This window comes from Megascapheus bottae, chromosome 19 (genome assembly GCF_031878675.1).
Source record: "Megascapheus bottae isolate mThoBot1 chromosome 19, mThoBot2.hap1, whole genome shotgun sequence".
NCBI classification, from domain to species: Eukaryota; Metazoa; Chordata; class Mammalia; order Rodentia; family Geomyidae; genus Megascapheus; species Megascapheus bottae.
In genome coordinates, this window is record NC_143527.1 from 46,973,854 (window position 1) to 47,000,878 (window position 27,025).

Below are 27,025 nucleotides of genomic sequence, written 5' to 3' on the forward strand. Positions count from 1 at the left end.
TCGTCCTGTGTGAATAGAGCTCTCAGGTGGCCTGTGTTGGATGCACAGAACAGGGGGACTTTCTGTTCAGACAGAACACAAGGACCAGGGAGGAGGCCAAGCGCACTCGCTGAGAACGTGTGGAATCATCCAGCGTGCCGTTCATTAGAGCCCACTCAGCTCTGAATTCTGACACAAGATGGCTCATTTGTCTCCTTTATCACTTACCCAGGATAGTCACACAAGTGGTATTTCAGATGAATGAAGTAGGTCAGATTCAGTAATGATAGTAATACTTTCTGGTTTTAGAGATACATTTTATCATCTTAATAATATGACATAGGAAAAAACATTGCATACAAGTAATAGAATTGAGTGAATGAACAAGCAAAACTAATGAAAAAGAATGATCATATTTATATAGTTTCAGGTTTATTTTTGTAATTGTATTCCACAGAAGCGACCATTTGCATTTTCATAACACATTTAATATTCTACTCATTAAAAAGCTGGAAAAATAAAGCAAAGGTTTCATACGCAAATTCCACACTCTGCGTACGTATAAATAAATATATTAAAATGTATTTTGTAGGCTGACTTCATTTGCTATATACCAGATCACTCACTGAATACTAGACTCTGAGCACGTTCATGCAGTTGAGTACTTTGGTACATGAGGGCTTGAGCAGTTCTGGAAACAATGTTTTTCTTATTGTAAACACTTCAGTTTTGCATTTCTGACCAGGCTCAGGATGAAAGATGTGCAAATGAAAAATAGTCTTTACTAGAAACCACACAGCATAAGTGACATAGAAACTCTACTCTCAAGTCAGGTACATTCATTCTGAAAGGGGGGAGGGGGGAGGAGGTTTGTAGCTGGTGGGGCTTGCAGTTTTCTAAAGCCCGTTATCTTGTTTTATTAAACAGAACCTGTACTGTCTGAAGATGCACTGTATCACGTTTTCTTTACCTTTCTAGTAAGTAAGAAGAGGAAAATGAAAGATTCCCAAGGCTGCAAAGAATACCATGGTCAATAAACTACCACTTGAAAGTATCTTTGAGTACTACCAAATCTGCTTCAACAGATGACTAATTAATGCAGATGAGCATTAACATGAGATAACAGAAGGGTGTGGCTGATGAGATTTCTGACACATTAATTTCTTTTTCAATTAAAATGCCTAAATACAGCTTTGTTCAGATTGTTTATAATATCAGAGTAGACAATGAAAATGTGCTGGCTACTTACACATTATACAAGAAACCTGTGGAAAAACACAAAACTTGTTTATATTTTTTATTAGACCCTCAATAAATCACCAATAACAGTAACACATTCAAGCACACCTGGCAGAGGAGACTTTTCCCTGTAAGCTCCTCCCACAGAGCTGCTATGAAGCTATTTTTAGTGTTTTCAGAAATTTAGCAAAACTAAGCATAGCCCATTCCAGTAAGATGACTGGGCAGAATGAGTATGACAGGAGAGCAGGCTGGCTGGCTTGGCCTGCCTGCTTCCAGACTCTTCCTGAAATGGACCTAAGCAAGACAAGGAGAAAGGAATGCATCCAACTAAACTGGGAGGAAATAACAATGATGTATAAAAACACCGGCAACCCAGTGTTTTAAATACGTGTCTTTCAACAGTAATGCTTTCACAGCCCATTTATTGGCAGAAGACAGTATTTCTCATGTTACATTATAGTTGGTCTAGTTGCAACTTTAAATGAATCAGAAATTTACAGTGGAGGGGAAAATATGTATGTACTCAGTTAATGAGAATATCGTTTTCTTAGAATAAATATAAAAGGTCTGACCATCGATGCCACTACTCTGAGAAGGTTGGAGACACTTACTATACATATTTAAGATGAGAGAACCTGGCTGGGAGTTTGGCCTGGTGGTAGAGTGCTTGCCTAGCATGCACGAAGACCTGGGTTCAATTCCTCAATACCACATACATAGAAAAAAGCCAGAAGTGGTGCTGAGGCTCAACTGGTAGAGCTCTAGCCTTGAGAAAGTCCAAGGACAGTGCTCAGGCCCTGAGCTCAAGCCCAGGACTGGCAAAAAAAAAAAAAAAAAAAAAAGATGAGAGAACCCATGCTTCAGAGAGGACTGAAGACTTTGAAGAATCATTTTTAAATGCTACCTTCAAAATTTTGCCTAAATGCATGTTTCATTGGGCTATATAAGGAGAAGTTTAGAACAGCTACTATTTCAATCTTGTCACTGGAAAGATTTAGTCATTTAAGTAAATCTGAATACATTCCCTTTTCAAAACAACTTTTTAAAATCATAATTATTTTTAACAATGAAATGTCATTTTAGCAGCACTGTTAAAAATGCAAAGAAAGCTGTCTAAAAATTAATGACAAAAACCAAAAAGAAAGGATTAATCTATGCCCAATTGTCCTTTATGTTTGGAATATTGTGTGGGATTAGGCCTGTGAGTTTAAAAACAACTATATGAAAATGAATAAATTTTTGGCTAATTCTTGCTCTTACAATGGAAAGGGAAAAAAAATGCTTCCTAGGCACTGGTACAATGGCTGATTAGGAAAAACAACTAAAAATGATCAGTCTTTACCAACATCACATCCTCATTGAAGCAGATAACCAAACATAAGTCCCATGTCCATGAAAATGGTATGTCAGGATTTCTCCCTTCTCTTGGGCAAGCAAAGTACTAGCACAGTCCTCCAGAATATTCATCTTCCTCCTCTTCAACAGTTGCACTGGTGACACCATCCGGTTTGGCCTGGGGTGTGGCTGGCGATTTCTTTTTGATTCCCCCTCCTGGAACCACTAAGCTCAAGCCCAGCTTAGCATACTGTCAATGACAAAACACATTCTTGTCACATGACGTTCACGCAACAGTTAACATAAGACAGTGCCTTAGCCTCTGACCTCATGTGCACCAGTGCCACCAGTGACAAGAAAAACAAGCTCAGGAATGTGCCAAGGGCCAACAGTCTCATGGCCTTGATATGACAGATACAAGCTGTGGGAATATCCAATCGTGGCCTACTTGGGAACTTGAGGCACTGTGAGTATGCTGAGTTAATACTTTAGTATCTATGAAATAAAGTACTGTTGAGTGAAAATGTAAGCTAATGGCAGGCCTTTAAAATATATAAAAATTTACAAAAGCACACAAGGCTGAGAGTGATATCACAGCATTTGGGAGGTGGAGGCTACACTGAGATACCTGTCTCAAAAACAAAACTAAGACTGATTTCTCTAGATCACACAACAGAGAGACAAAGAAAGGTAAAAAGGAGACTAGTCTCTCTGCCTATGTTATTGTAAGAAAGTTGAATGCCATACACTGATCTGATACTGCAACAGCAGTCTCAAGTTAAAACAATCTCATGTACTGAAAGAGGAAAGTGGGAAAGAACACTGCAGAGCCAGGCTCCCTCCCTCCTGTAGGTGGTGCTCTGCAGGCTGCTGGAACTTTGACAAGTGAGTTACTTGCATTACACAGCAAGCTGCCTCAGGTGTTGGTCCCTTCCAGACAGGGGCCCTCAACACAACTGGCCAAAAAATATACAGAGGACAACAGGGAAGGGGAAAGTTGGGAAATGGAGCTTAATTGTTTAAAAATATACATATGGTCAAACACAGCTAAATAGTAAGTAAATGTTGATAACCATGGTTGCCATTCAAATCATCCAAATGGAGTTGGTGGGTCCCTTTATGAAGCAGCTTGAGAAAAAGATTAGAGGCAGAAAACCTCCCTCAGGGGGGAAGAAATTCACCTCTTCCCTTCAAGCAGGCAGCTAGCCAAAATGTTCCACTCACGTCATTGTCCATGTATTTGAAGAGGGGCGAGTTGCAGACGTCTGACACTTGATCTTGGTCTTGCTGATCATATCCTTCCAGGAGCTGTTCCAGTGCAGTGCAGTCTTCACTTCCATTGAAGCCCGGGATGCTACAGGAAAACACAACCCCTCTTGACCTGCCCTTAAAGGATCGCTTCTCTAACACCAGCAGAGGGGACAAAGCAATAGAGATTCAACTGTTACTGGGTGGAAGGACCACCAGCAGGCAGTGGACAGAGGCCACTGTGCAAACCATGCAGTGTATAAACCATGCCCCTCCCCCTACCAGCTATCCATCTCACAATGGCAGCCGAGGACCACCTGCCCTAGAGATTTATAAAATAGTTTCTGCGCCAGAAACATTTGTCTAAGTAGTCATTTCAACAAATGCCCCAGTGCAATCTGGACCTCCATGTCAGGGCCTTACCTGTAGCTCTCTCTGACACACCTTTCTGCAGCCACATAGTCATTTCTGTGTAGATGAACTAAGACTTGAGCAATTGTTTTCTAAAACAAACGGAGATTGGAATCCAAATTTACTTTGGTTTCATAAAGCCAACTTCCTGTCAGCCTTTAAAACAGTGAAATGTAACTTTCAGAATACTGACTTGTATTATGAAAGATCTGCAATTTCCGAGGTAACTTCTACAGGATACAAGCAATGCCTCTCAAATGCTAATGTGACACATCAACTACATTTGGGTGGGATAATGCCCAATTCAGGAGCAGGCTTAGGCAAACCTGTTACTCTACCACTCCCAAACCATCCCAGGGACCACACTTTGACAAATCCCCAGAATACAATCCCTAAACATTTTAATGAGAATTTCTTTCAAAACTATATGCTTAATCTTGAAAAGGAGAATCAAGAGGACTATACTTGGGGATTCTTTTTTTCTTTGCCAGTCCTGGGTTTGAGCTCAGGGCCTAAGCACTGTCCTTGGATTTTCTCAAGGCTAGAGCTCTACCACTTGAGCTTCAGCACCACTTCTGGCTTTTTTTTTTTCCTATGTGGTGCCGAGGAATCGAACCTAGGTCTTCGTGCATGCTAGGCAAGCACTCTACCACTAGGCCAAACTCCCGGCCCCTACTTAGGGATTCTTAAAAAAAATACTAGGAGAATGTATAAATGAAAACTTTAGGTAACATCAACACTTACAATACTTGTAAGTCAACAATATCAAAAATATTGAGATCAAGAAAATAACTGACAAATTTTATTAGCAAAGCAATTCCTCATAAAATGATTCTTTTTTTGAGACCAGGTCTCTAGCAGGTCTCCTGCCTCTACCTCTATGAGGACAGGTATGTATCATCATGCCCAGCCCAGGAAGCTGTTAGGTCCCCGGTGTCCTTAAGAAACAAAACCTGTGCCTCCATCAACAACCTGTGCCCTACCTTACCTTCTCCCTTTAGCCAGCATGTGGGCATGTTATCTGTCTCAGCACAAGCTGTTTTTCTGACAACACTGTTGTGGAAGCAAACCAGACTAGCACTTCCCATGAGTCCACTAGCACAGACAACCCAGCCTATAAGTGGCACTGGACTCCAGCTCTGGCTGGAGGCTTCCCTCCACGGGCTCCTCTTGAAGAAACCTGTGCTGGTGATGAGCTGTCTCTTCTCTTTGTCTATTTTCTGAAAATTTTTGAATCTAAAAGTATTAAAGTTTTTTTGGTGCTGGTCCTGGGGCTTGAACTCAGGGCCTGTGCACTGACCCTGAGCTTTTTTGCTCAAGACTAATGCTCTACCACTCGAACTACAGCTTCATTTCTGGCTTTTCTGATGGTTAACTGGAGATAAGAGTCTCAACATTTTTAGCCTGGGCTGGCTTTGAACTGAGATCCTCAGATCTCAGCCTCCTAAGTAGAAAGGATTACGACGTAAACCATCAAGGCCCAGCTAAATCTTCATTTCTGTTTTCTTAACTGTTCTATCTTCAGTTTACTGTCTTTTGTTATCCCCATCATAAAATCATACCATTATAAATTTTCCCATCTAGTAATTTCTTTCACATACTATATTTAGTCTTAAAATTCCCACTTAAGTCATTTTTTTTTTTTTTGGTGGGTCACGGGGCTTGAGCTTGGCCAGGGCGCTGTCCCTAAACTCTTCAGCTCAAGGCTACCAACCTACCCCTGGGCCTGGGCATTGTCCTTGAGCTCTTCAGCTCAAGACTACCACCCATCCTACCCTTGTGCAACACCACTTCCCATTTTCTGGAGACTAAATGGAGATAAGAGTCTCCGGTCCTTTAGTGCCCAGGCTGGCGTTGAACCTCTATCCTCAGATCTCAGCCTCCTGAGTAGCTAGGATTACAGATGTGAACCACTGGGCCTGGCTCCCACTTATGTCATTTTTATAGTTTCTATAAAAATAATTTTTTTCTATTAAAAAACCAAATGGGACTTTTTCATTTGTTTACCCCAGAGCAGTTAAAACAGCTGCACTGAGCCTTCTACCTTGAATTGATAATTCTAACACTTGGATCATTAAGGGTCAGTTGCCACTTTTGGGTTTAGGTGCTGAGTTACTGCACTGTGTCCCAGATGTCTCTGGATATTATGATGTGGTGACTTGGCTGTAATTCTCAGAATATCAGATGATTCTTGACAGCCAGTCAGTCATTTCAGTAATGTGGTATAAGACTCAAGTGGTTTAGCCAGGTACTAAATCTTGAGCTGAAGAGCTCAGGGACAGCACCCAGGCCCAGAGTCAAGCCCCATGACAAAAACAAACAAAAAACAGACTCAGTGGTTTATGCTTCATTTCCCTTATTTCTTCTCTCAACACTGCAGACTCCTATGGGTCTTCCCCCCCCCCCACATAGCCAAAATCTGTGGTGGACCACATACATCCTTCCTATTTTCTCCTTCCTGGGACTTTCCCCTTGCTCTGATGGCTCCGCTTTCCAGTTCCTCTGGCCAGAGAAAAGGGGATCCTCTAATGTTTAATAGGCCTGAGGCACCATGACAGTTGTAGCTTGACCTTGCAGCAAAGCTGAAGGAAGAAAACAACTTGGCCCCCTCACTTGGTTATATCAATGATGAAATCCCGGATTTCGTTTGCTTTTTATTGCTTTGGCCTCTGCTGCCTAGCAAGTGAATTCTCTTAGGGCAATGCTGCAAGAGGAAGTGAGAAACTCACTTCATCTGCTTAATCCCCTCCACATTTTATTTGCCTTTGCTTCTTAGGAGTTACAGATAGCTACTTTCTCTTTTCTAGTTTTAGTTCTAATCCAGAGGAGACAAGCTCTAACAGCTTTCTCTATCACCATCAAAAGTTGAAGCCAATAAAGTGCTATTTCATAGAAACATGCAAATATCCACAGTATTGCTGAATTATTTGTTTAACATCAAGAGTTACCTAATGTAAAGCTAAAAATCTGGCATTTTCAACAAATACCTTGTAACAAGTTGGGTAATTTTCAATTTCTTTATAAATATTCTTTTCCTTCTGAATGGAGACAGCAGCTTCATCAAATCTAAAACCAAAACCAAACCAAGAACTGTAAGACAAGGCAGGCAGTGATCTCTTTGTGCGTCTGTCATCCTCACAGTGCATGTCACAGGCTCTGGAGAAACAAAGGCGGCTTCAGGGAGGTACTGTCCCTAACTACCCCCAACCATGTCCCCATCCACTCTGCTCATCTGGCTTGCTGGACTGTCTCCTAAATGTCAATCCTGCCAGGCTCATGCCTGTAATCCTAGCTACTCAGGAGGCTGAGATCTGAGGACTGTAGTTCAAAGCCAGCCTAAACAGGAAAGTCTGTGAGACTAATCTCCCATTAACCACCAGAGAACCAGAAGAGCTGTAGCTCAAAGTGGTAGATCACTAACCTTGAGCTCAGGGAGTTGAAGTCTCTTGACCCCCTTCCCCCCCACTAAAAGAAGCCCATCTCCCCTTCAGGCTTCAAACTGACACCATAAGAGGCAAAGGAATTAAAGCATTGGTGCAAATGATAAGTTTGGCAAGGATTAACAAGGAAGGAGTTTCTAACAAATTCAATAAACCACGCAGTGAAATACACCAGAAACTATCCTCCCTTTCACCACTCAGACTTTTTCCCTTCCAACGGAAAGAGCTTTCAGTTACGCAAAAGGCACTCTCCCCTTCTACAATGTCGCTGCCTTTCCAGGCCCCAGGGCTGTCCCTGTTAACCAAACCAGCCCACCCCCAAGTCCTTGATCTTCAACTCTCATCACTTCTATCCACTTGCAGTCTCCACTTGATGGTAGATTAGAGAAAGAGAAAGCAAAGGGATGGTCATTTCTCCTGAACCTTCCAAACCCACACTCTTTTCTTCCTCCCCAGCCCCAATTTCATCAGACCTTAATTGGAACCTCACTCCTGCACCCCCCCAACTTTTTATTAATATCCCAAATTCCAAACTACTTACCTAGTGCCTAATTCATGATTGGATGAGTTTTGCAGCTTTGATCTACTTTGCTCACCTCACCCCTTAATATTCTGTGGTATGGGAGCAACTACCAGGGGGTTGGCCTTGGTTGGTCACCCAACCTAACAGTCAAATAGAACGGGAAGCTGCTTTGTCAACACAGTGAGGGAAGAGAAGGGGGTGACCCAACACAAAAGCATAGCAATGTTATGTGGGGCACGGGGTGGCTCAGGTAATCTTAGCTACTCAGGAAGCTGAGATCTGACAATCACAGTTCAAAGCCAGCCTGGACATAGAAGTCCGTGAGGCTCTTATCTAAAATTAACCACCAGAAGTGGTGCTGTGGCTCAAAGTGGTAGAGTGGTAGCCTTGAGCTGAAGAGCATGGGGACAGCACTCAGGCCCAGAGTTCAAGCCCCTCAACCAACCAAAAAAACAAAAAAAAAAGTATAAACAAAGTAACAGTGTCCCTCCTTATACCAAGGTTCACTCACTATAGGCTTCAATGTATCTTTTTAAAAATTTGTGAATAGTGATCCCTCACCTATTGTGGAAGTTTTGCTCCAGAGACCCCCATGATAGGTGAAAACCTGGGAAGTAGCAACAAATGGACCACAATATGGTGAGGGACAACTATGTAAGGATGCTACTTCACAGATGCTGACTATGGAGGGGTGAGGGATTGCTGCATGATGTGCTACATTGTTCTGCATGCTAACTTTGTAAAAGGCCACATACAACATGGTATTAGAAATATAAACACAACTACATAGACGTAAAAATTTATGACTCCATAGACATGTTTTATTACATAGATTAATATGTATCTATGACATACAAACCCTCAGCCTAATGTTAATTATGTTCTAAAACCTAAGTGCCAGTGATTGTATATAGAAATTCCCTTCTTAAATACTTGTCTAACACATCCTTTGAAATATGATGTAAAAATCATTGTTAATAAATTCTTTAATGAAAAAATTAAAAAAGACCACATACGTGTGTGTGTATATATATATACACATATATACATATATATATATACACACACACACACATACACACTGTCACATGTGAATAAAACTAAACTTCTGTGACCTGTGCCCTGCTAACTCAGTACCTCCTAAAATAGAAATATGCATTCTGATTCAAAAAAATGCGAATTTGATCAAGTTGATGAGATATTCCAAGACAGTCCTCCAGATCCTGTCCCTTATAAGATCTAGGGAGATCTTATACATAGGTCCCACACTCCTAGACTCATGAGGTTAACACCGCTTTAGTCACAGAGGTTGTCAGCAGGGCCTGACCTCATCAGGTGGAAAGTACGCCAAATGCCTGACCCATCAGGAAGTCAGAATCCACAGGAACCTACCCTGGCTGACAGGCAGCATGAAACATGGATGCCTGACTCAGAGCTGAAGGGGGATTTCTGCAGGCAGCGAGTGAGCTTGGAAGAAGATCCAAGCCTCAGGAGAGACTGAAGCCCATTCCGTACTTTCAGCTTGATGATTGAGCTACTCAGAGTCCAGGCCTCTTTTGTTTTGGGTTGCACTTTTTTGGGGGGTGGGGGGGTGTTTAGGAGGAAGGCTTTAAATTTAGAGGCTTGTGCTCACTACTTGAGCCATAGCCTCTAGTCCATTTTGTTTTAGCCATTTTTCAGGTAGTGTCCTGTGTTTCTATCTAGGGTTCTCCTTGAACCAAGATTCTCCTACCTGTACTTGAGACTACCACACCGGTTTTTGTTGTTTTTGCTGAGATGGGGTCTTGCTAACATTTTCTTGGGCTAGTCTTGATCTTTGATCCTCCTATCTGCCTCCAGAGTGTCTAGGATCATAGTGTGTAAGCCAACATGCATGGTCCTGGCTGTTCAGAAATCTGAAAGAGCGCCGGGAGTGTGGCCTAGTAGTGTGCTTGCATAGCATGCACGAAGACCAGGGTTCCATTCCTAGGTATCACATACATTAAAAAAAAAAAAAAAAAAATCCGGGAGGTAACTAGTAGGCTCTTTTAGGAGCTAATTTTCTTGTTGTTTTAAAACTAATGCATGGGGACTTGACATATATCCATACAATTTTATTATAAACATGAAATTATCATGGATCCCATTTCAAGTATTTTGTGCCCATATGTTTTAGATTATACCATTCTAATTTTGAGTAACAGTGGCTGATGCCTGTAGTCCTTAGAACTCTTATCTCCAATTAACCACCATAAAGACAGAAGTAGAAGTGTGTACAAGTGATGATACCATGCTAGCCAGTGAGTAAAACAGCTCAGGGACAATCCCCAAAACTTGTGCACTTCCCTCCATGATACCTTTGCCTATAAAGGTACACTCTCAAACATAAGTTACCTATTTTCTTAGCATAAAAATGATATTTCTTTCTTTTCTGTGGCTTGAACTCAGGGCCTGGACACTGTCCCTGAGCTCTTCTGCTTAAGGCTAATGCTTTACCACTTTGACCCACAGCTCTATTTCCAATTTTTGAGTGGCTAACTGAAGAGTCTGGATTAGAACCATAATTCCCAGATCTTAGCCTCTCGAGTAGCTAGGATTACAGGCATGAGATACCAGGATCTGGCTAAAAATGACATTACTATATGATTATATCTACCTAGTAATAGACATTGTTCATTTTTCTATCTCTAAATGTACTATCAAATTATTAATTTTAATGAATACTTAGGCTATCTGACAGTCCTCCCAGTTCTCCCAGTATATATTTCTTCAAGAGAAAAATATAAACTACCCAAATAACAGCTGGGTGTCAGTGGCTCATGCCTGTAATCTTAGCACATAGGAAGCTGAGATCTGAAGATTGCTGTTTGAAGCTAGCCTAAGCAGGAAAGTCCATGAGAGTCTAACTGGAGATAAAATGCTCGAGGTGGAGCTATGGTTCATGTGGTAGAGCACTAGCTTTGAGCAAAAATGTCAGGGACAGCACCCAGGCCCTGAGTTCAAACCACAAGATCAGCACAACAACAACAAAAGAGCTAACCAAATAACGGATCAACAAAACTGTTCTCTTTGACACTGCTGAGTCACACTTAGCCAATAAAAATGAGATGCTGATGGGCACCAGTGGCTCATTCATGCTTGTAATCCTAGCTACTCAGGAGGCTGAAATCTGAGAATCACTGTTCGAAGTCAGCCCATGCAGGAAAGTCCATGAGACTCCATGAGACTCGTCTCTAATCAACCACCAGAAAACCAGAAGCGGTACTGTGGCGAGAGTGGTAGAGCCCTGGCCTTAGGCAAAAAAGTTCAGGGACAATGCTCAGAACCTGAGTTCAAGCCTCAAAACCTACCCCCGCTCAAAAAAAAGTGACATGCATGATATATTCTGGTATCACACAGTAGAAAAACAATGCATCTTTTAATATTTAATTCAATATGTCTTCTCTTTGGAGGTCAATTTTTTTTACAGGGCATCCTTATATACCTATGGCTTATATTAAAAGATAAACGAGCTATGCCTAAAAGTACTTACCAGTCCAAAAATGTAGACTTTAATTATAGCAGCCAGGTGTCAATGGCTCGTACCTGTAATCCTAGCTACTGAGGAGGCTGTGATATGAGGACTGTGGTTCAAAGTCAGCCTAGGTAGGAAAGTCTGTGAGACTTAGCCACCAAAAAAGCTGAATGTGGAAATGTTGCTCAACAGGTAGAGCACCAGCCTAAAACAAAAAAGCTCAGGACAGCACTGAGGGCCTTGAATTCAAGCTCCAATATTGTTACATGTGCACAGACATGCACACATGTGCATACACACACAAATACAAAATGAGACATACATACAGTTTGAAAGTACATACCTACGTCCACGTACAAGTAGTCTTGAGGCTTTGCCCAGCAGCTCAACTGCCTGCCTGAGGCGTTCCTCATTCTGAAGGAATCAAGAAGGAATTGGTGGCTGCATTAATCTGGAAACCTTACCTCTCAGTAATAATTTTATTTATTTATTTATTTATTTATTTATTTATTTATTTATTTATTTATTTATACATGCCGGTCCTAGAACTGGAACTCAGGGCCTGAGCACTATCCTTGAGCTTACTCAAGGCTAGAGCTCTACCACTTAAGCCATAGCACCACTTCTGGCTTTTCCGGTAATAATTTTATAAACAAAAAATAGAAGTGACTGTGAGGTGCCAAAATTGCTAATCTATTTACTACTTAATCTTTAACGGAGAAGAGACTTGAAAGCAGCCACTGGCCAGGTACTACTGGCTCATACCTAGAATTGTAACTACTTGGGAGGCTAAGAATAGGAAATCACAAATGGAGAAAAAGTTTGAAAGACTCTTCAACAGTGAGTTGGACACAGTGATACACCAGTTATCCTAGCTATCATGGAAAGCCTACCAAAGACAGACAAGGCACAGGAATAGGTCTGGGAAGGGAGTAAGACCCTATGTCAAAAGCAACCAGCAAAAACAGGGCTGGTGGTGTGGCTTGGTGGTAAGAGATCCTGCTTAGCAAGCATTAAATCCTGAGTTCAAATCCCAAATCCCAGTAGTGTTAAAAAAAAAAAAACCAGCCACTGCAGTTTTGTTTACCTATTAATCTTAACATTTTAAGTGAAGAAAAAAGTTCAAACTTACTTCAAAGACATTAGCTGTCTGTTGATACAATTGTACAGCCTTTTCTGGATCGACATTTTCTATAAGTCTGAATTAGATGAGAGAATTTAACTTATATGAGAAATATAAAAACTTGTTCTGCAGAGGACTTTATAAAAACAAAATCAGATGACTCCTTCACAGAACCAATGCTTCTAACAATAAGCAGGTGCCGGCACTTACTTTCCAGCTCGCTCCAAGGCCATGGCCGCTGTATCGGGGGTGCCATTCTCCAGGTACATCATGCTGGCTTTCTCAATCAGCTGAACAGCCTCCGGAAGTTTTTGCATCTCCTTTAGGCAAAACATACATGGGGCAGAAAATGTACTCATTTAAGAAGGCATGAGTTAATGATGAGAAATTCAGTTATTCTACCCCTACTCCTGAGTAAATGACATGAAACATTATACAACAAATGTATTTAAAATGGAATGCTTTTACACAGTTATGTACCAACTGAAGCTTCACGTAGCCAATCAGAAACATAACTTATATCTATACCTAGCTAATGGTTACTGCACAAACTTTCAATGAAACTATACAAGAGAAATTAAATAACTTGCTTCTTGCTGTTTTCTAAGTGTTTACATTTTTTTTCTTGCCAATCCTGGGGCTTGAACTCAGGGCCTGAGCACTGTCCTTGGGCTTCCTCAAGGCCAGAGATCTATCGCTTGAGCTACAGCACAGCTGTAGCTTTTTCTATGTATGTGGTGCCAGGGAATCGAACTCAGGTCTACATGCATGCTTGCCTAGGCAAGCACTCTACCATTAGGCCAAACTCCCAGTCCCTGTAAATGTTCACAACTTTTTTTTTTTTTTTTTTTGCCAGTCCTGGGCTTGAGCTCAGGGCCTGAGCACTGTCCTTGGACTTTCTCAAGGCTAGAGCTCTACCACTTGAGCCTCAGCACCATTTCCGGCTTTTTTTTATGTATGTGGTAACTGAGGAATCAAACCAGGGTCTTTGTGCATGCTAGGCAAGCACGCTACCACTAGGCCAAACTCCCAGCCCAAATGTTTACAATTCTTAAACATAAACACTCTGTTCTACACAAGTTCTACCAAAGATCCAAACCTGTAGCCTAAAAACTGTATCTATGCTGGGCACAGTGGCTCACACTTGTAATCGTAGCTATTAAGGAGGCTGAGATCTGAGGATCAAGATTCGAAGCCAGCCCAGGCACCAAAGTCCATGAGACTCTTATCTCCAACTAACCACTAGGAAATCGGAAGTGAGGTGTAGCTCAAGGGGTAGGGCAGTAGCCTTGAGCTGAAGAGCTCAGAGACAGCGCCAGGCCTAGAGTTCAAGCCCCGTGACCACAAAAAAAAAAAAAAAAAAAAAAAAAAAAAAAACAAATTCAAGATATTTTTCTTGAAGCACATTGTATTTTTAAGATCACATATGCAACAGCAGTAAAAAAGTCTTTGGACTTTTTTTGAAAACAAAACAAAATACAAGCAGCTGGATGGATGCTAGTGGACCATGTTTGTAATTCTAGCTACTTGGAAGGCAGACTGGGAAGATATTTCATGGCCAGATAGGACAAAATGTGCATGACACCCCATCTCAACCAGTCGCTGGGTACATTGGCGTGTGTCTGTTTTCAACTAGGAAGATAGATAATAAGTTTCTCAGGGTCCAGGCCAGTCTATGTAAAAGTTAGGCTTTTCCAGAGCTGGAGGCATGGCTCAAGTGTTGGGATCATCGACCTAGCAAGCACAAGGTCCTGAGTTCAAACCTCAACACCACCTAAATACATGGTACAAGTTCCTGGCATAATGAGCTCAGAGAGAAGGAAGTGTTCCTGGTGCAAAGGTGAACCAGGTCGTGACTGGCTACATTTCTTCCACTGTCCACCATGCTCTCACTGCCTCACTGTCTCACTTGTTTCAGTGATGCCCTCCTCCAAGTTGACTACCAGCAACAGAACCAATTCTACCCTTTACCATTTCTCTGTAAGTCGTAGGATCTTGTGGTCCTAACAGTCCTAAAGCAAAAGTTTAAACACAATAAAAGAATTGAAGAAAGAAGTCAGTTAAAAGTTAACTATATGAAAGTTTACAGTAGTTATCTAAGGCTGATAAGCTATATCTTGTAGTAAGTCCAGCACTAATATTTCACAGGCTATTTTCAAATCTGCCCACCGAGTACCTAAGTTGACTATAGATCAGATTACCTCTACCAAACTACCAGTCTCATTTTTATCAACCCAAAAACATAACCATTTTTTTGATTAGCTGGCTATGGAGATAGACAATGAGACAGATTGAAAGATCTTATTTGAAATAAAGTTGCTATAATTTATTAAGACTGAGATATCCTTAAATCTCAGTGTGAAAAACAAAGATAAACTTCTTTTGCTATAGACACAAATTCAATGAAAGATTCCAAGTACTTGGATTAGTAGTATATGTTGAGGGATATTTGAAAAACAGGGGAGGCCAACCTGACAAAATCTATGCCACCTACTTTGGTCCTAAAGGCAATTTTTGCTTAAAAGCCTAATTCTTCCTATAATTCACCTATCCTACTTCTAAATTTAGAGAAAAAAAATAACACTAGACACAGAAAACCTACTAAGCATATGCAATCGGTGCTGTCCAGAACACCTGTTAATGGCAGAGGTCCAGCCACATAACAGACAGATCCCTCTTCATATAAAGCAACAGGCTGCCTAGTTACTCCACTCTTCTCAGGACTTGTGTGTCTGGCATCTAATTACTCCTGTGGAGCAAACAGTAAATAAAACTACAACAGTCACAAAATGATGAAACTGGAAGCAGCTTTGAAAAACTCTCCCTGGCCCTCATCTTGAAAGGGCTATTCTCTAAGCCTGCTAGAGGATAAATGAGGTTTATACAACCAGATACTGAAAATTAGAGCTCACAGAATTAACTATGGCCCCTGGAGCTCAGACTCCTAATGCAACCCCGCTATAACTATAGGTATAACTACCTAATAAACATGCCAGAAAGCGATTTCTTTCATCTGTTTTCCATCCATTAAGTTTTCCCCCATGGTACCACCCTTTATCAACCCTAAAGATATTTGAGCAAAAGAAATGATGACTATCCAGATGCAGTGGCTCACGCCTATAATCCTAACTACTCAGGAAGCTGAGATCTGAGGATCCCGGTTCAAAGTCAGCCCGGACACAAAAGAACCTGAGACTCTTATGCCAATTAACCACTAGAAAACCAGAAGTGGTGCTGTGGCTTCAGGAGTAGGACAGTAGCCTTGAGCTGAAGAGCTCAGGGACAGCACGCAGGCCCAGAGTCCAAGCCACATGACCGACAAGAAAAAAAAATGATGCTTAATAATAACTTCTAAGGTAGACTCAACTCTTAGGCACAGCTGTTATGGATAAGCTGCATTTGAGAGCTTCCAGCTTCTCAGGGGAAACAGAAGGAGATCAGAACACAATCCTGGCCTCTTAACTAACACAGAACTGTAGTTTCTAAGGGACTGCTGTTGGGTGTTGCATCAGCCACCAATTCATCTGCATGTTCTCTGGAGAAGGTATATTTCAGTGGCAGAGAACAATTTATCACTTGGAAGCACTCTCATTTACATATTTCTCTATTAAAAACATTTAGACAGTGTGCTGGCAGAACAGGTTAAGCACCTGCACAAAACTAAAGCTGGATCTTTCTATGTCACCCCGCACCAGGATTCACTCCAAATGGATCAAAGACCTCGAGGTAAAAGCACATACACTGAAAACTTTACAAGAAGGAACAGGAGAAGGTCTCCTTGGTATAGGCCGAAAATGTCTTAAGACCCAGAAACAACAAATTCAATTTGGACAAATGGGACTACATTAAACTGAAGAGCTTCTAGATGGCAAAGGACATAGCCAGCAAGCTATGTCCACAAAGAGGGAGATCTTCACTAACCATACAACAAAGGCCTCATAGCTAAAATATATCAACAGCTGAAAAAACTGAATCACTCCAAAACTAATCTTCAAAGAAACAACCATCCCATTAAAAGATGGGCCTAAGACTTAAAGAGAGACTTCTCTGAAAAAGAAATAAGAATGGCTTACAGACACATGAAGAAATGCTTGACATCTCTGGCCATAAAAGAAATGCAAATCAAAACAACTCTAAGATTCCACCTCACTCTAGTTAGAATGGCCAGGATCAAGAAATCTAATAACAACAGATGCTGGAGGGGATGTGGCCAGGAGGGATCACTACTACACTGTTGGTGGGAATGCAAACTCGTTCAACCACTATGGAAAGCAGTGTGGCAGTGCCTCAAAAGACTAAACATAGAACTCCCCTACGACCCAGCAATTCCACTACTTGGCATTTACCTACTTGTCCAGAAACAAGGACATACTAAATCCACTAGCACAACGATGTTCACTGCAGCACTACTTACCATAGCAAAGATATGGAACCAACCCAGGTGCCCTTCAGTTGAGTAGATCAACAAGATGCAGTATTTATACACAATGGAATTCTATGCTGCCATCAGAAAGAACATTGCCCCATTTGTAAGGAAATGGAAAGACTTGGAAAAAAAATCATATTAAGTGAAGTAAGCCAGACCCTAAGGAACATAAGCTCAATTGTTTCCCTCATTTGTAATATTTAGTACAAACTTTGGACTCTCCTAGCAGAGTAATAGCTCAAAACCTAGATACGTAAGTCCATACGGGATGAGGCTAAATGAAAGGACCTCCACAATATGGAAACAAGAGCTGTATAATAATGTGATTGTACTTCTAAATGTACTATGTTATTTCTCATCTCTTTTGTTGTCCCTTGGCTATTCTCATATTGTTACTGTATCTTACATTGTAATATGGTATAATGTATATACGTTTGTTTATTTGAAATAGGAAAGGGAAGCGGGGAAAACAAGATGAGGGGAGGAAATGGGGAGAGGAAAATGGGGACAAAAACATGAAAAGGGGCATCAATGTGTGTGATGTAATGCACCTTCTATGTGGCGAATATAATGTAACCCCTCTATTAATTACAATTTTAAAAAATATACAGGAAAAAAAAAAGCACATCTAGACAGGGCTGTGAGTATGGCTTAGTGGTAAGAGTGCTTGCCTAGCATACATGAAGCCCTTGGCTCGATTCTTTGGTACCACATACATAGAAAAAGCTGGAAGTGGTGCTGTGGCTCCAGTGGCAGAGCTCTAGTCTTGAAAAAGCCCAATGACAGTGCTCAGGCCCTGAGTTCAAGGCCCAGGACTGGCAAAAAAAAACAAAACAAATAAAAAAAAACCCCACAAAAAACAAAAATCTAGACATTTTTCAATAAGTATATTTGTAATCACTCTATTTCTTTTCTTTTTCTTTCTTTCTTTTTTTTTTTTTTTGGTTGGTCATTGGGCTTGAACTCTGGACCTGGGCACTGTCCCTGAGCTCTTCAGCTCAAAAGCTAGCCCTCTACCACTTGAGCCACAGCACTACTTCTAAATCCCTCTATTTCTTTTTTTTTTTTTTTGCCAGTCCTGGGCTTGAGCTCAGGGCCTGAGCACTGTCCTTGGACTTTCTCAAGGCTAGAGCTCTACCACTTGAGCCTCAGCACCACTTCCGGCTTTTTTCTATGTATGTGGTACCGAGGAATCGAACCCGGGTCTTCATGCATGCTAGGCAAATACTTTAACCACTAGGCCAAACTCCCGGCCCCATCCCTCTATTTCTTTATGCCAGATTTGCAGTCAAAATTTGTATCAAAGCCTAAGAAAATATTTAAACTTGTTACCTACATTACTAACATTCCTGGCTCTTTCCAGATTTTTAAGTATTCTACCAGAAGCATCCATTCACTGAAAAAAAGTATTATATTCTAAAAGTCTTAAATAAACCTTTAACTGTACATAAAGGTAGAAAACATAAAAAAAGAAAAGGAAAATATTTTATTTTACTGCCATTGGACATGCTTAAGAAACACACAGTACTATGCACTATCTACCATAAGATGGATGTTAATTCCTAATGTGCATTTTTTTTCATAATGTGTTTTTAAAAGCTGTGGCACAATGATGGTTAAAGTAGTTATTTGAAAACAATCAGGCAATGAAACAGCAACTAAAGCCTGTGGGTGATATTTATTTAAACAGAAAAAAAATGCACATTAGGAATTAACATCCATCGTTTAAAACCCATGAATAATTCTAAACATTTTTTGTCAATTTTTACTACATTAACAAGTCCTTAAAGTCTCAAATAGGGAAACCTCCTATATAGCTTTTTTTTTCTTCATAGTTAACATCTATTGTATTACAAAGCTTTAAACCCTGTTTTCAAAGGTCCATCCAATACATTTTCTCTCACATTTCACTTAACAGGTATACTTCCTTCCTTTAAATACACAAACTGTAAACTCTGGTGTTACCCTGGACAGTAAATCTTAATTTACCATCTACTGCTTTACACAGCAAGGAAACTTTTCCATCTCAACATAAATTCTACTTTAACACCTTGTTAATTCATTCATTTTACTTAGTTTTGAAAGATTTTACTAACCTTCAACATCATGCCAGCTTGCTCATAAGCCCTGCAAAGAGAATATAATTTCCCTGATGAGATCTTCAAGAAATGTGGGGAGGAGACATTGCCTGGAGCAGGCCCTGCCAGTGAGGAAAGTGACTGCAGTGTATGCTGGCTTGGGCACAACATGACACTTTAGGCTTCTGTCACCACATGGCTTTGAGTGATTCTTATTTTTAAGGGGAAATCATACCTCAGAAACACCAAACATTTGAGTTGAAGAGATTTTATTTTGCAAATGCAAAATGAATGTTCAGAAGGTTAAATGACAGGCCTAAGCCTAATCTAACAAACCTAAGCCTAACTTCTTAAATACTCTCCACACAAGCAACTTTCACATGCCCTAGTTAACGATAAGAACAGGAAAAGAGGGATCTAACTCAACCATGTGTTTCATAGACTAATGAACAAAACAGTCCTGAAATATTATGCTGAATTTAATTTCAATATCCTATGGTATTACTTAATTTTTAAAATTCAGCTGAAAACTAAAACAAATGACAGTAATTATTTTATTTAAATATATAGCAATTCATTACTTGCAAACATATGGGAAAAATTTATCAACAGTTTAAAAAAAGCTGAAAATACACAAAGACATGGACAATAATACTTACTTGGCAGCATGAAAAAGACTGAATGGAGGTAATGATGTCAAAATTAAGGAAAAAGAGGAAACCAGTAGGTTTTTAGAGATCTACTTTCACAAGACAGTTACCTAAGTCACTAGTTGTCAGTTTCAAAAGATGAATCCTACAGACCAGTACAGAATAAATTACTGCTTCTGCTGATGGCTCTCATCATTGCTCATCTCACAAAACACTGCGTAAACCTTTAGTTAGTCCTATGATCCTACAGTTAATCTGAAGATTCTGCCTAAAATGTATCAGTTATATTTTAAAATACCTCAGAAACATCCATTGTTTTAAAACACTTATAATTCTTATTTCCAATATTTCAGAAAGACTATACTGTAAAAAAAATTTCAATTTATACATTTTCAATACCTGTGTCTCACTTTCCTCTTCAGCACGTGTCTATAAAGATAGCCCTCCTTCCTCTTCAGCAAATCAAAAATAAACTCTCAAATGCAGCTCTATAAGCACACTATAAATGTTCCCTCAGTTTAAAAATCAACAATTTTTCTAATCATTTTCTAATTTAAATCATTTTATTTCAAATGGAGTTAAATAAGAAAAAGTTTGTTAAAATCATCTAATTGTTTAATTCCTTTTCAAAGAGTGAAAAAGATACGCTTTGTTGTTTTCATGGGCAACAGCTTCACGCAGACAGGCATCTTTTGCTTGCTCAAATTGTTTGGCATTTTTAAAAGCAACAGCTGAAATAGAAAAAAATAGATTTTCTATTTCCATCATTAAAAAAATCTTGAAGTGAGTCATCAAAATCTGCATATCCAGGGCCGGGAGTTTGGCCTAGTGGTAGAGTGCTTGCCTAGCATGCACGAAGACCCAGGTTCAATTCCTTGGTACAACATACATAGAAAAAAGCCAGAAATGGTTCTGAGGCTCGAGTGGTAGAGCTCTAGCCTTGAGAAAGTCCAAGGACAGTGCTCATGCCCTTAACTCAAGCCCAAGACTGCCCCCCCAAAACCTGCATATTATATAAACTATTACAAAGTATACTAATTTCAAATAGGACATTTCCTAAAACTATCAACTTTCTTCTCTTTAGGAGAAATATCCTCACAAATCAATACTTTAAAAGAAGTATTTTCTAAAGATTTAAAAATATTTTTCACTTGTGGCAACATATCAGTGCTGCTTGCACTGCAATGCAAGAATCCTGCTCACAGCAACACTCGCAGATACTCCTCAAGGAGAGATTCTCTATGTCAGACGGCAGCTCCTCAGTTCCCAGGACTCACATTTAACCATGAACACAGTGCCTTCCTTATACAGTTGAGACACAGCACCACTTTCAGCTTTTTCTATGTATGTGGTACTGAGGAATAGAACCCGGGTCTTCGTGCATGCTAGGCAAGCAATCAAACAGCACCCTACTCAAACTCTCAACGTGGAAATACCCTAGTTTTATGATACAATTTCCTTTTGGCATCTTGATACACTGTTATCTGTACTGCTCAAAGAGCTAAAATATTGTCAGCTGTTTTAAAGGGGCTCTCATCAGAACAACACAAAAAGGAATGGTCTTAGTGGCCTGTTAGTTTTAATGTCCCTGATTTCTCTTTTCTTTGAGGATAAACTAAAGTTTGCCTGAAAGTACCTGCCCAAGATGATCACTATGTTAAGTTTACAAACTTAGTCAAGACCATCACTGAGACAGCTGAACATGTTCTTGATCGACTTAAAATTGTACTAGGTTCACACCCCAAATGTTAACAAATCTGCCTGCTGGTAGCTACCATATCTTTCCAAAATGAAAATGCTGAGTTTTTAATAAACTCCCTTTCTGTTGTGTACTTCAAATCCTTCACTATCTTATGTATACACAGACATGATTTAAATACAGTGCAGCTTTATACTTCATGAACATTTAGCAGAGTATCTCAAACGTAAGCTCATATAAAACCATTGTAAGCCAAATTAAAATTTATAGATCTGCTTACCATAAAGCGGGAAAAAAAGCAAAACAAAAGACACAACAACAAACACCCCCTTAAACTCATTCCATTCCATAGTAAGTATGGAAGAAAAATATAGCAGGACTTGGGACACAGTACTATAGAACAAAACGAAGCATGTTAACAATGAAAAATTCTGCAGCTACCCTACCAGACAGAAGACAGGATCTCTCTGGGCACTGGTGGCTCACATCTATAATCCTAGCTACTCAGGAGGGTGAGATCTGAAGATCTCGGTTCAAAGCCAGCCTTGGCACAAAGTCCGAGAAACTCTTATATCCAATTAACCACTGAAAACAAGAAGTGGCACTGTGGATCAAGGGGTAGGGAGGTAGCCTCGAGCTGAAGAGCTCAGGGACAACACCCAGGCCCAGAGGTCAAGTCCCATGACCAACCAAAAAAAGAAAAAAAGAATGGGTAAAGTGTGTAAAAAAGAGACAGGATCTCTGGCTTAGTCAACATATCTGAAAAGATAGGGATGAAAATGCAAGAATCTGTGCAGTTGTTCTGCTTTAAAAACAACTATTACAATCCTACAGGCAGCATTGAGATATGCTCTGAGACAGTTACAAGATTATTTTGAGGTACATTCAGCAGTAGCACTTCAGCCACAAATACCTGCTTTTCCGTATTCAGAAGCAGCACTGTCATAGTCTGGCTTCCACTTCAAAAAACCAGTCTTCAAGCTAGAATGCAAGGAAGCACATTTCAACTTCACTTTTTTAAAGTTAGAACCCTGTTTATAATGACAATATAGGTCATTAAGACTTTTTTTTTTAAGAAAAAGAAAAGCTATCATGTACAAATCCCCACTTTGCCTTCCTCTATCTACATTCCTTCTGAATAAACACAACCCCATTTCTTTCTGTCTCACTGTCAGGCATGATTTTTCCCCTTTTGAAATGTCTCTAACATCCAGAGTAGACATTCTCAATTCATGGTTCCCAGAAAAGCCGCATCATTATTTCCTGGAAACTTTAAAAACTGTAAATTGCTGACCCCACCCCAGGCCTATGGAACCATCAATGTTAGGGGCTGGGCACAATGATCCAGGGTTTGACAAACTGGAAGGTACACTCAGGCCCCAGAACCCGGAAGCAGCATCCCCAGCTGCAGAGAGGCTACGGTGGGGAGCAGAGAAGCAAAGGAGCCACCAGACCACGGCGCATCAATAGCACAGGCAGGATGGGGGGAGGGGGTTCAGTGTTCAGTCTATATTTGCCCTGTTTGCAATATGTCATGCCCTTATTTCAAAATATTTTCAGAATCACAGTTCAAACGAATTCAGTGGCTGTCAGGCTTTGATGTGCTGGGCACCAAGAGCTCTCGCCCAGTAATAGCTACTCAAGAGGCTGAAATTAGCAGGTAATAGTTCAAAGCCAGCTGGGACAGGAAAAGTCCACGAGACTCCTCCTCCAATTAACCAACGAAATGACAGACTGAAGGTTGGCTCAAGAAGTAGAGAAGTAGGCATGAGCAAGCAAAGAGCACCACCCTACAAAAACCTTTGGTGCCCATAGAAATTGCTGTACAGCATCTTAAATTTCACATGAATCGGGGAGCAACTTGACTGGAAAATGGGCATTTCCCTAAGCGCCTCAGAAGTACACCCTTCATTGTGCGACAGGTGCCAGACTGTCCAGACAATCAAGCTTCTTAGTAACATTTTCTCACTTAGGAGTGTGACAGAATTAACACATACGCACTGTAGCGAGAATCAGATGTGCAGGCTATTTATTTTATACTTGCTAACAATTTCATTACTCAACAAACTAAAATCCTTTACGTTGCATGCACCTTAGAAACCGCCCTAAATTTCCGGGGGGGGTGTTAACTCTTCTCCCTGCGTCGGCTCGATTCCTCCGGCAGGTGCGAGGGGGGTCTGGGGGGTGACCTGGCAGGCAGGCGAAGGCGGGGAAGGACCAGGGAGGGTGGCTCGGTATCGCCAGGGCCTGACCCAGGTTCATCCAGTCGGCCCGAGGGGCGGAAGGGCACCCGGCAGCCACCCCGACCGCGGGGAGGTGGGGCGGCCTCGGGCGGACGCCGGAAGGCGCCGGCTGTTCCGCGAAGCCTCGGGCCCTGGACACCCAGGAGGAGACCCGCTGCGGCGGCGGCGAACCCGGGTCGCGACCTGGCCCGCACCCCAAGCCAAGCCCGCACCCCAGGCCCAGGCCCGCATCCCAAACCCGCACCTCAGACCCGGGCCCGCACCCCAAGCCAAGCCCGCACCCCAGGCCCAGGCCCGCATCCCAAACCCGCACCTCAGGCCAGGCCCGCACCCCGGACCCGCACCCCAGGCCCAGACCCGCATCCCAGACCCGGGCCCGCACCCCACGCCCAGGCCCGCACCCCAAGCCAGGCCCGCATCCCAAACCGGCACCCAGGCCAGGCCCGCACCCCAGACTCGCACCCCCGGCCAGGCCCGCGCCGCCGCGCGCTGCGGGACCCCTGGAGCCCCGAAGCGGCGCCGCCCGCCCCCCCGCCGCGTCCCCGCGGCCGCTCCCACTCACTACTTCTCCGCTTTGGCTACGTGCTCCAGCCCCTCGTTGATCTTCTGAGCCGCCATGGCCAGCGCCGCCCGGGACGCGCGGGGCAAAGACGGCGAATTCGGGATCCCGGGAAGCGCTCGGCCGCCGCGTCGGCGTGGGAACCCCGCGGAGAACGCCGGGAACGCGTCTACGGCGAGCCGACCAGCTCAAACCTCCCGCCGCGAAGCCCGCCGGAAGGGCCCTGGAAGACGCCGCGCAGGCGCAGGCTGGGCCCGAGCCTGGGTTTCTAGGGCAGGCTTGTGTGGGTTTGGGGGAGAGGGGGGCGGTGTGGTGTGCAATCTCTTCGTTCCCATCCTTATTCTTGCTCTTGACACATACTTAGCAAGCACCTACAGTGTGTCAAGAACTTTTAGGCCCTGGAAAACCATTGGAGACAGCTAGGGCCCATGAAATCACTCATTTTCATCATGAAGAGTGGTCTCAACTCTTTAATACATTTGAAGCTTTCAGTACTATCTCTAGAACAGTGTTTGCTCGCCCATTTCGCTTCCCCCCCACTCACCCATTCATACCTGAGTTATTTCCTGCTGAACACACATGCACACACACTCTGCGCCTTGGACTTGACTGCTGAGCCCTCTTTGAATTGTGATCTACCAGGGCCTGTCTACAATATCTACCGTAATATTTATTTCAGCATCAATTTAAAAAAGAAAAAGAAAAAAGACAACAGGAGAGCCAGCCTCATGTCCCATGAGCATGTTGTGTCCCCCAAGCCCTTTAACCAGAAAGTGAAGCTGGGTGCATGCTAACTTGTACTGGTAGTAGAGGATCAAGAGGAGGCAGAATGGACAAGAGATGAGTCGTGCAAATGCCCACACTTCCCTTCTTCTCTTCCTACAGCAAGCCTAATGTAGGAATTGAGCAAAGAAACGTCAGCACAAATGGAAAGTGGGACCTATGGTGGTCCATGGAGCTATGCAGTTTGTCCAAGCACTGCGGACTCAGAAAAATTGTGATGTATCTTTGTGTCTTCAACCCATGGGGCCCCTGGGCTTAATCTTAATCTTTTTTTGCACCACTACCAGCCCTCACTGGCCCAAAGGAGATGCCTCTGGCCAATCCTTTCCTCCCTTAAAAACTTACCATATCCTGTATCAATAAAAGCATGCATCTCCAAGTGTCAAGCTTATTTCCATAGGACTAATGGGCTCCACCTCAGTGGGTAAATGAGACTGGAGGTGGAGCTTGCTAGCCAACAGGGCTAGCCATGGCATGCCTCTCTCTCTCAGGGCTTTGCACTTGAGTCTCCAGGTTCCTTGTGTGTACAGCCTACTTCCCTTCCTCTGGCCTTTGTCTCTGTCACTAAGCAAAATGTTGGGCCCACCTTCCTCAGCAGAATGGTCAGAGAGATAAAAAAGCCTCGGTCATTCAAGTAAACAGTATGTTTACTTGAAAAACGGACCTGTTTACATTCAACCGAATACGTTGATTTGAAAATGAAAGGAAAGCTATGAAAGAAAGTTCCAAGAGAAGAGCCCAGAGATTAGCTCAGTGGAGTCCTCTCAGAGGGCAGATTTTATAGTATAATTCTCCTCCCTTGGTCAATCCTGGGGCTTGAACTCAGGGTCTGGGCACTGTCCTTGGGCTTTCTCAAGACTAGAGTCACAGCACCACTTCTGGCTTTTTCTATGTATGCAGTACCAAGAAATCAAACCCAGGTCTTCGTGCATGCTAGGCAAGCACTCTACCACAAGGCCTTGGCCGATTTTTTTTTTTTTTTTGATAGCTCATGCATGTCCCGCCCTGACTTTTCATTGGTTGAGTGGACACCCAAGGCGTTACAGGAAGACTCATTTTAGCAGATTCTGGGGACACTAATAATCTCTTTCTTTCTCATTCTGACCCACACATCTTAAATGGAAGAACCTAAGAGCTCACGAATTATTCAAGCTTGCTGAGTTGCTAGTGCCTTGGCAATATTATTCTATCTATTCCCCACCCCCATTTAAATACACCACTATCTTGACATTGATATACTGAAATGCCTCCCGCAGGCTCATGTGTTGAATGCTTAGCCCCAGCAGATGGCGCGCTTTGGGGAGGTCTGGAAGCTAGAAGTCAAGGCCTTGGGGAGGAAATACACCATTGGGGTGTGCCTTGCTTGCTTTCTTCCTCCTGTCGAAGAGAACAGTCCCCTTCTCCACACACCCTTCTGCACCACGATGTCCTTCTCCAAGTCAAGAGGTCAAGCAACCACAAATAGAACCATCAGGAACTAAAGTCAACATAAATGTGTACAAGGCAGTGTACTCTGGGCTACTTCCTCAGAGAAGGCAGAATCAGAAATCTATGGCATCCTGGCTCCTAACGATTTAGATAGTGGCCACTCACCATATCACGGTTAAACAGGGAAAAGCAAAGAGGATCAGATGACAGGCATATGTCTTCCCATACCTGGGAAGCCCAGGCACACTAGTCAAACCCCCAAGAGGAGTTACTCAGAAACTCCACCCTCTTAGCTAAAACCACTTTCCTCTGCTCTCTATGGGAGCCATCTTGCAGTTCTCCCAAGTAAACACACGGTGGCACCA

At 42.2% G+C, this 27,025-nt stretch overlaps 1 protein-coding gene across 2 annotated transcripts; it reads right to left on the reverse strand.

Moving 5' to 3' along the window:
• Positions 1–394: 394 nt before the first annotated feature.
• On the reverse strand, positions 395–24,597 carry Napg (NSF attachment protein gamma). Of its 2 annotated transcripts, none has more exons than XM_090353511.1 (12): positions 24,453–24,597; positions 22,561–22,628; positions 20,595–20,679; positions 19,958–19,975; positions 19,317–19,347; positions 13,005–13,114; positions 12,804–12,870; positions 12,015–12,085; positions 7,203–7,281; positions 4,228–4,307; positions 3,781–3,910; positions 395–2,806 (listed from the first exon to the last, which is right to left on the reverse strand). In XM_090353511.1, exons 1-12 carry the CDS (start codon positions 24,506–24,508, stop codon positions 2,663–2,665), a joined length of 939 nt encoding a protein of 312 aa, XP_090209637.1. In that variant the 5' UTR covers positions 24,509–24,597; the 3' UTR covers positions 395–2,662. The 2 variants fall into 2 exon arrangements, with proteins under 2 accessions (XP_090209637.1, XP_090209638.1); XM_090353512.1 differs by having other exon boundaries at positions 2,721–2,806; positions 3,738–3,910.
• Between the last annotated feature and the right edge of the window lie 2,428 nt (positions 24,598–27,025).

Bases quoted from the DNA above. Each gene is read 5' to 3' on its own strand.
- Napg (XM_090353511.1), bottom strand. From the start codon at position 24,508: ATGGCGGCTCAGAAGATCAACGAGGGGCTGGAGCACGTAGCCAAAGCG. The intron at 22,629-24,452 runs GTGAGTGGGAGC...CTTGCATTCTAG, and splicing joins GTAGCCAAAGCGGAGAAGTA to CTTGAAGACTGGTTTTTTGA. The intron at 12,086-12,803 runs GTAAGTTTGAAC...TGATTCCTTCAG, and splicing joins AGACAGCTAATGTCTTTGAA to AATGAGGAACGCCTCAGGCA.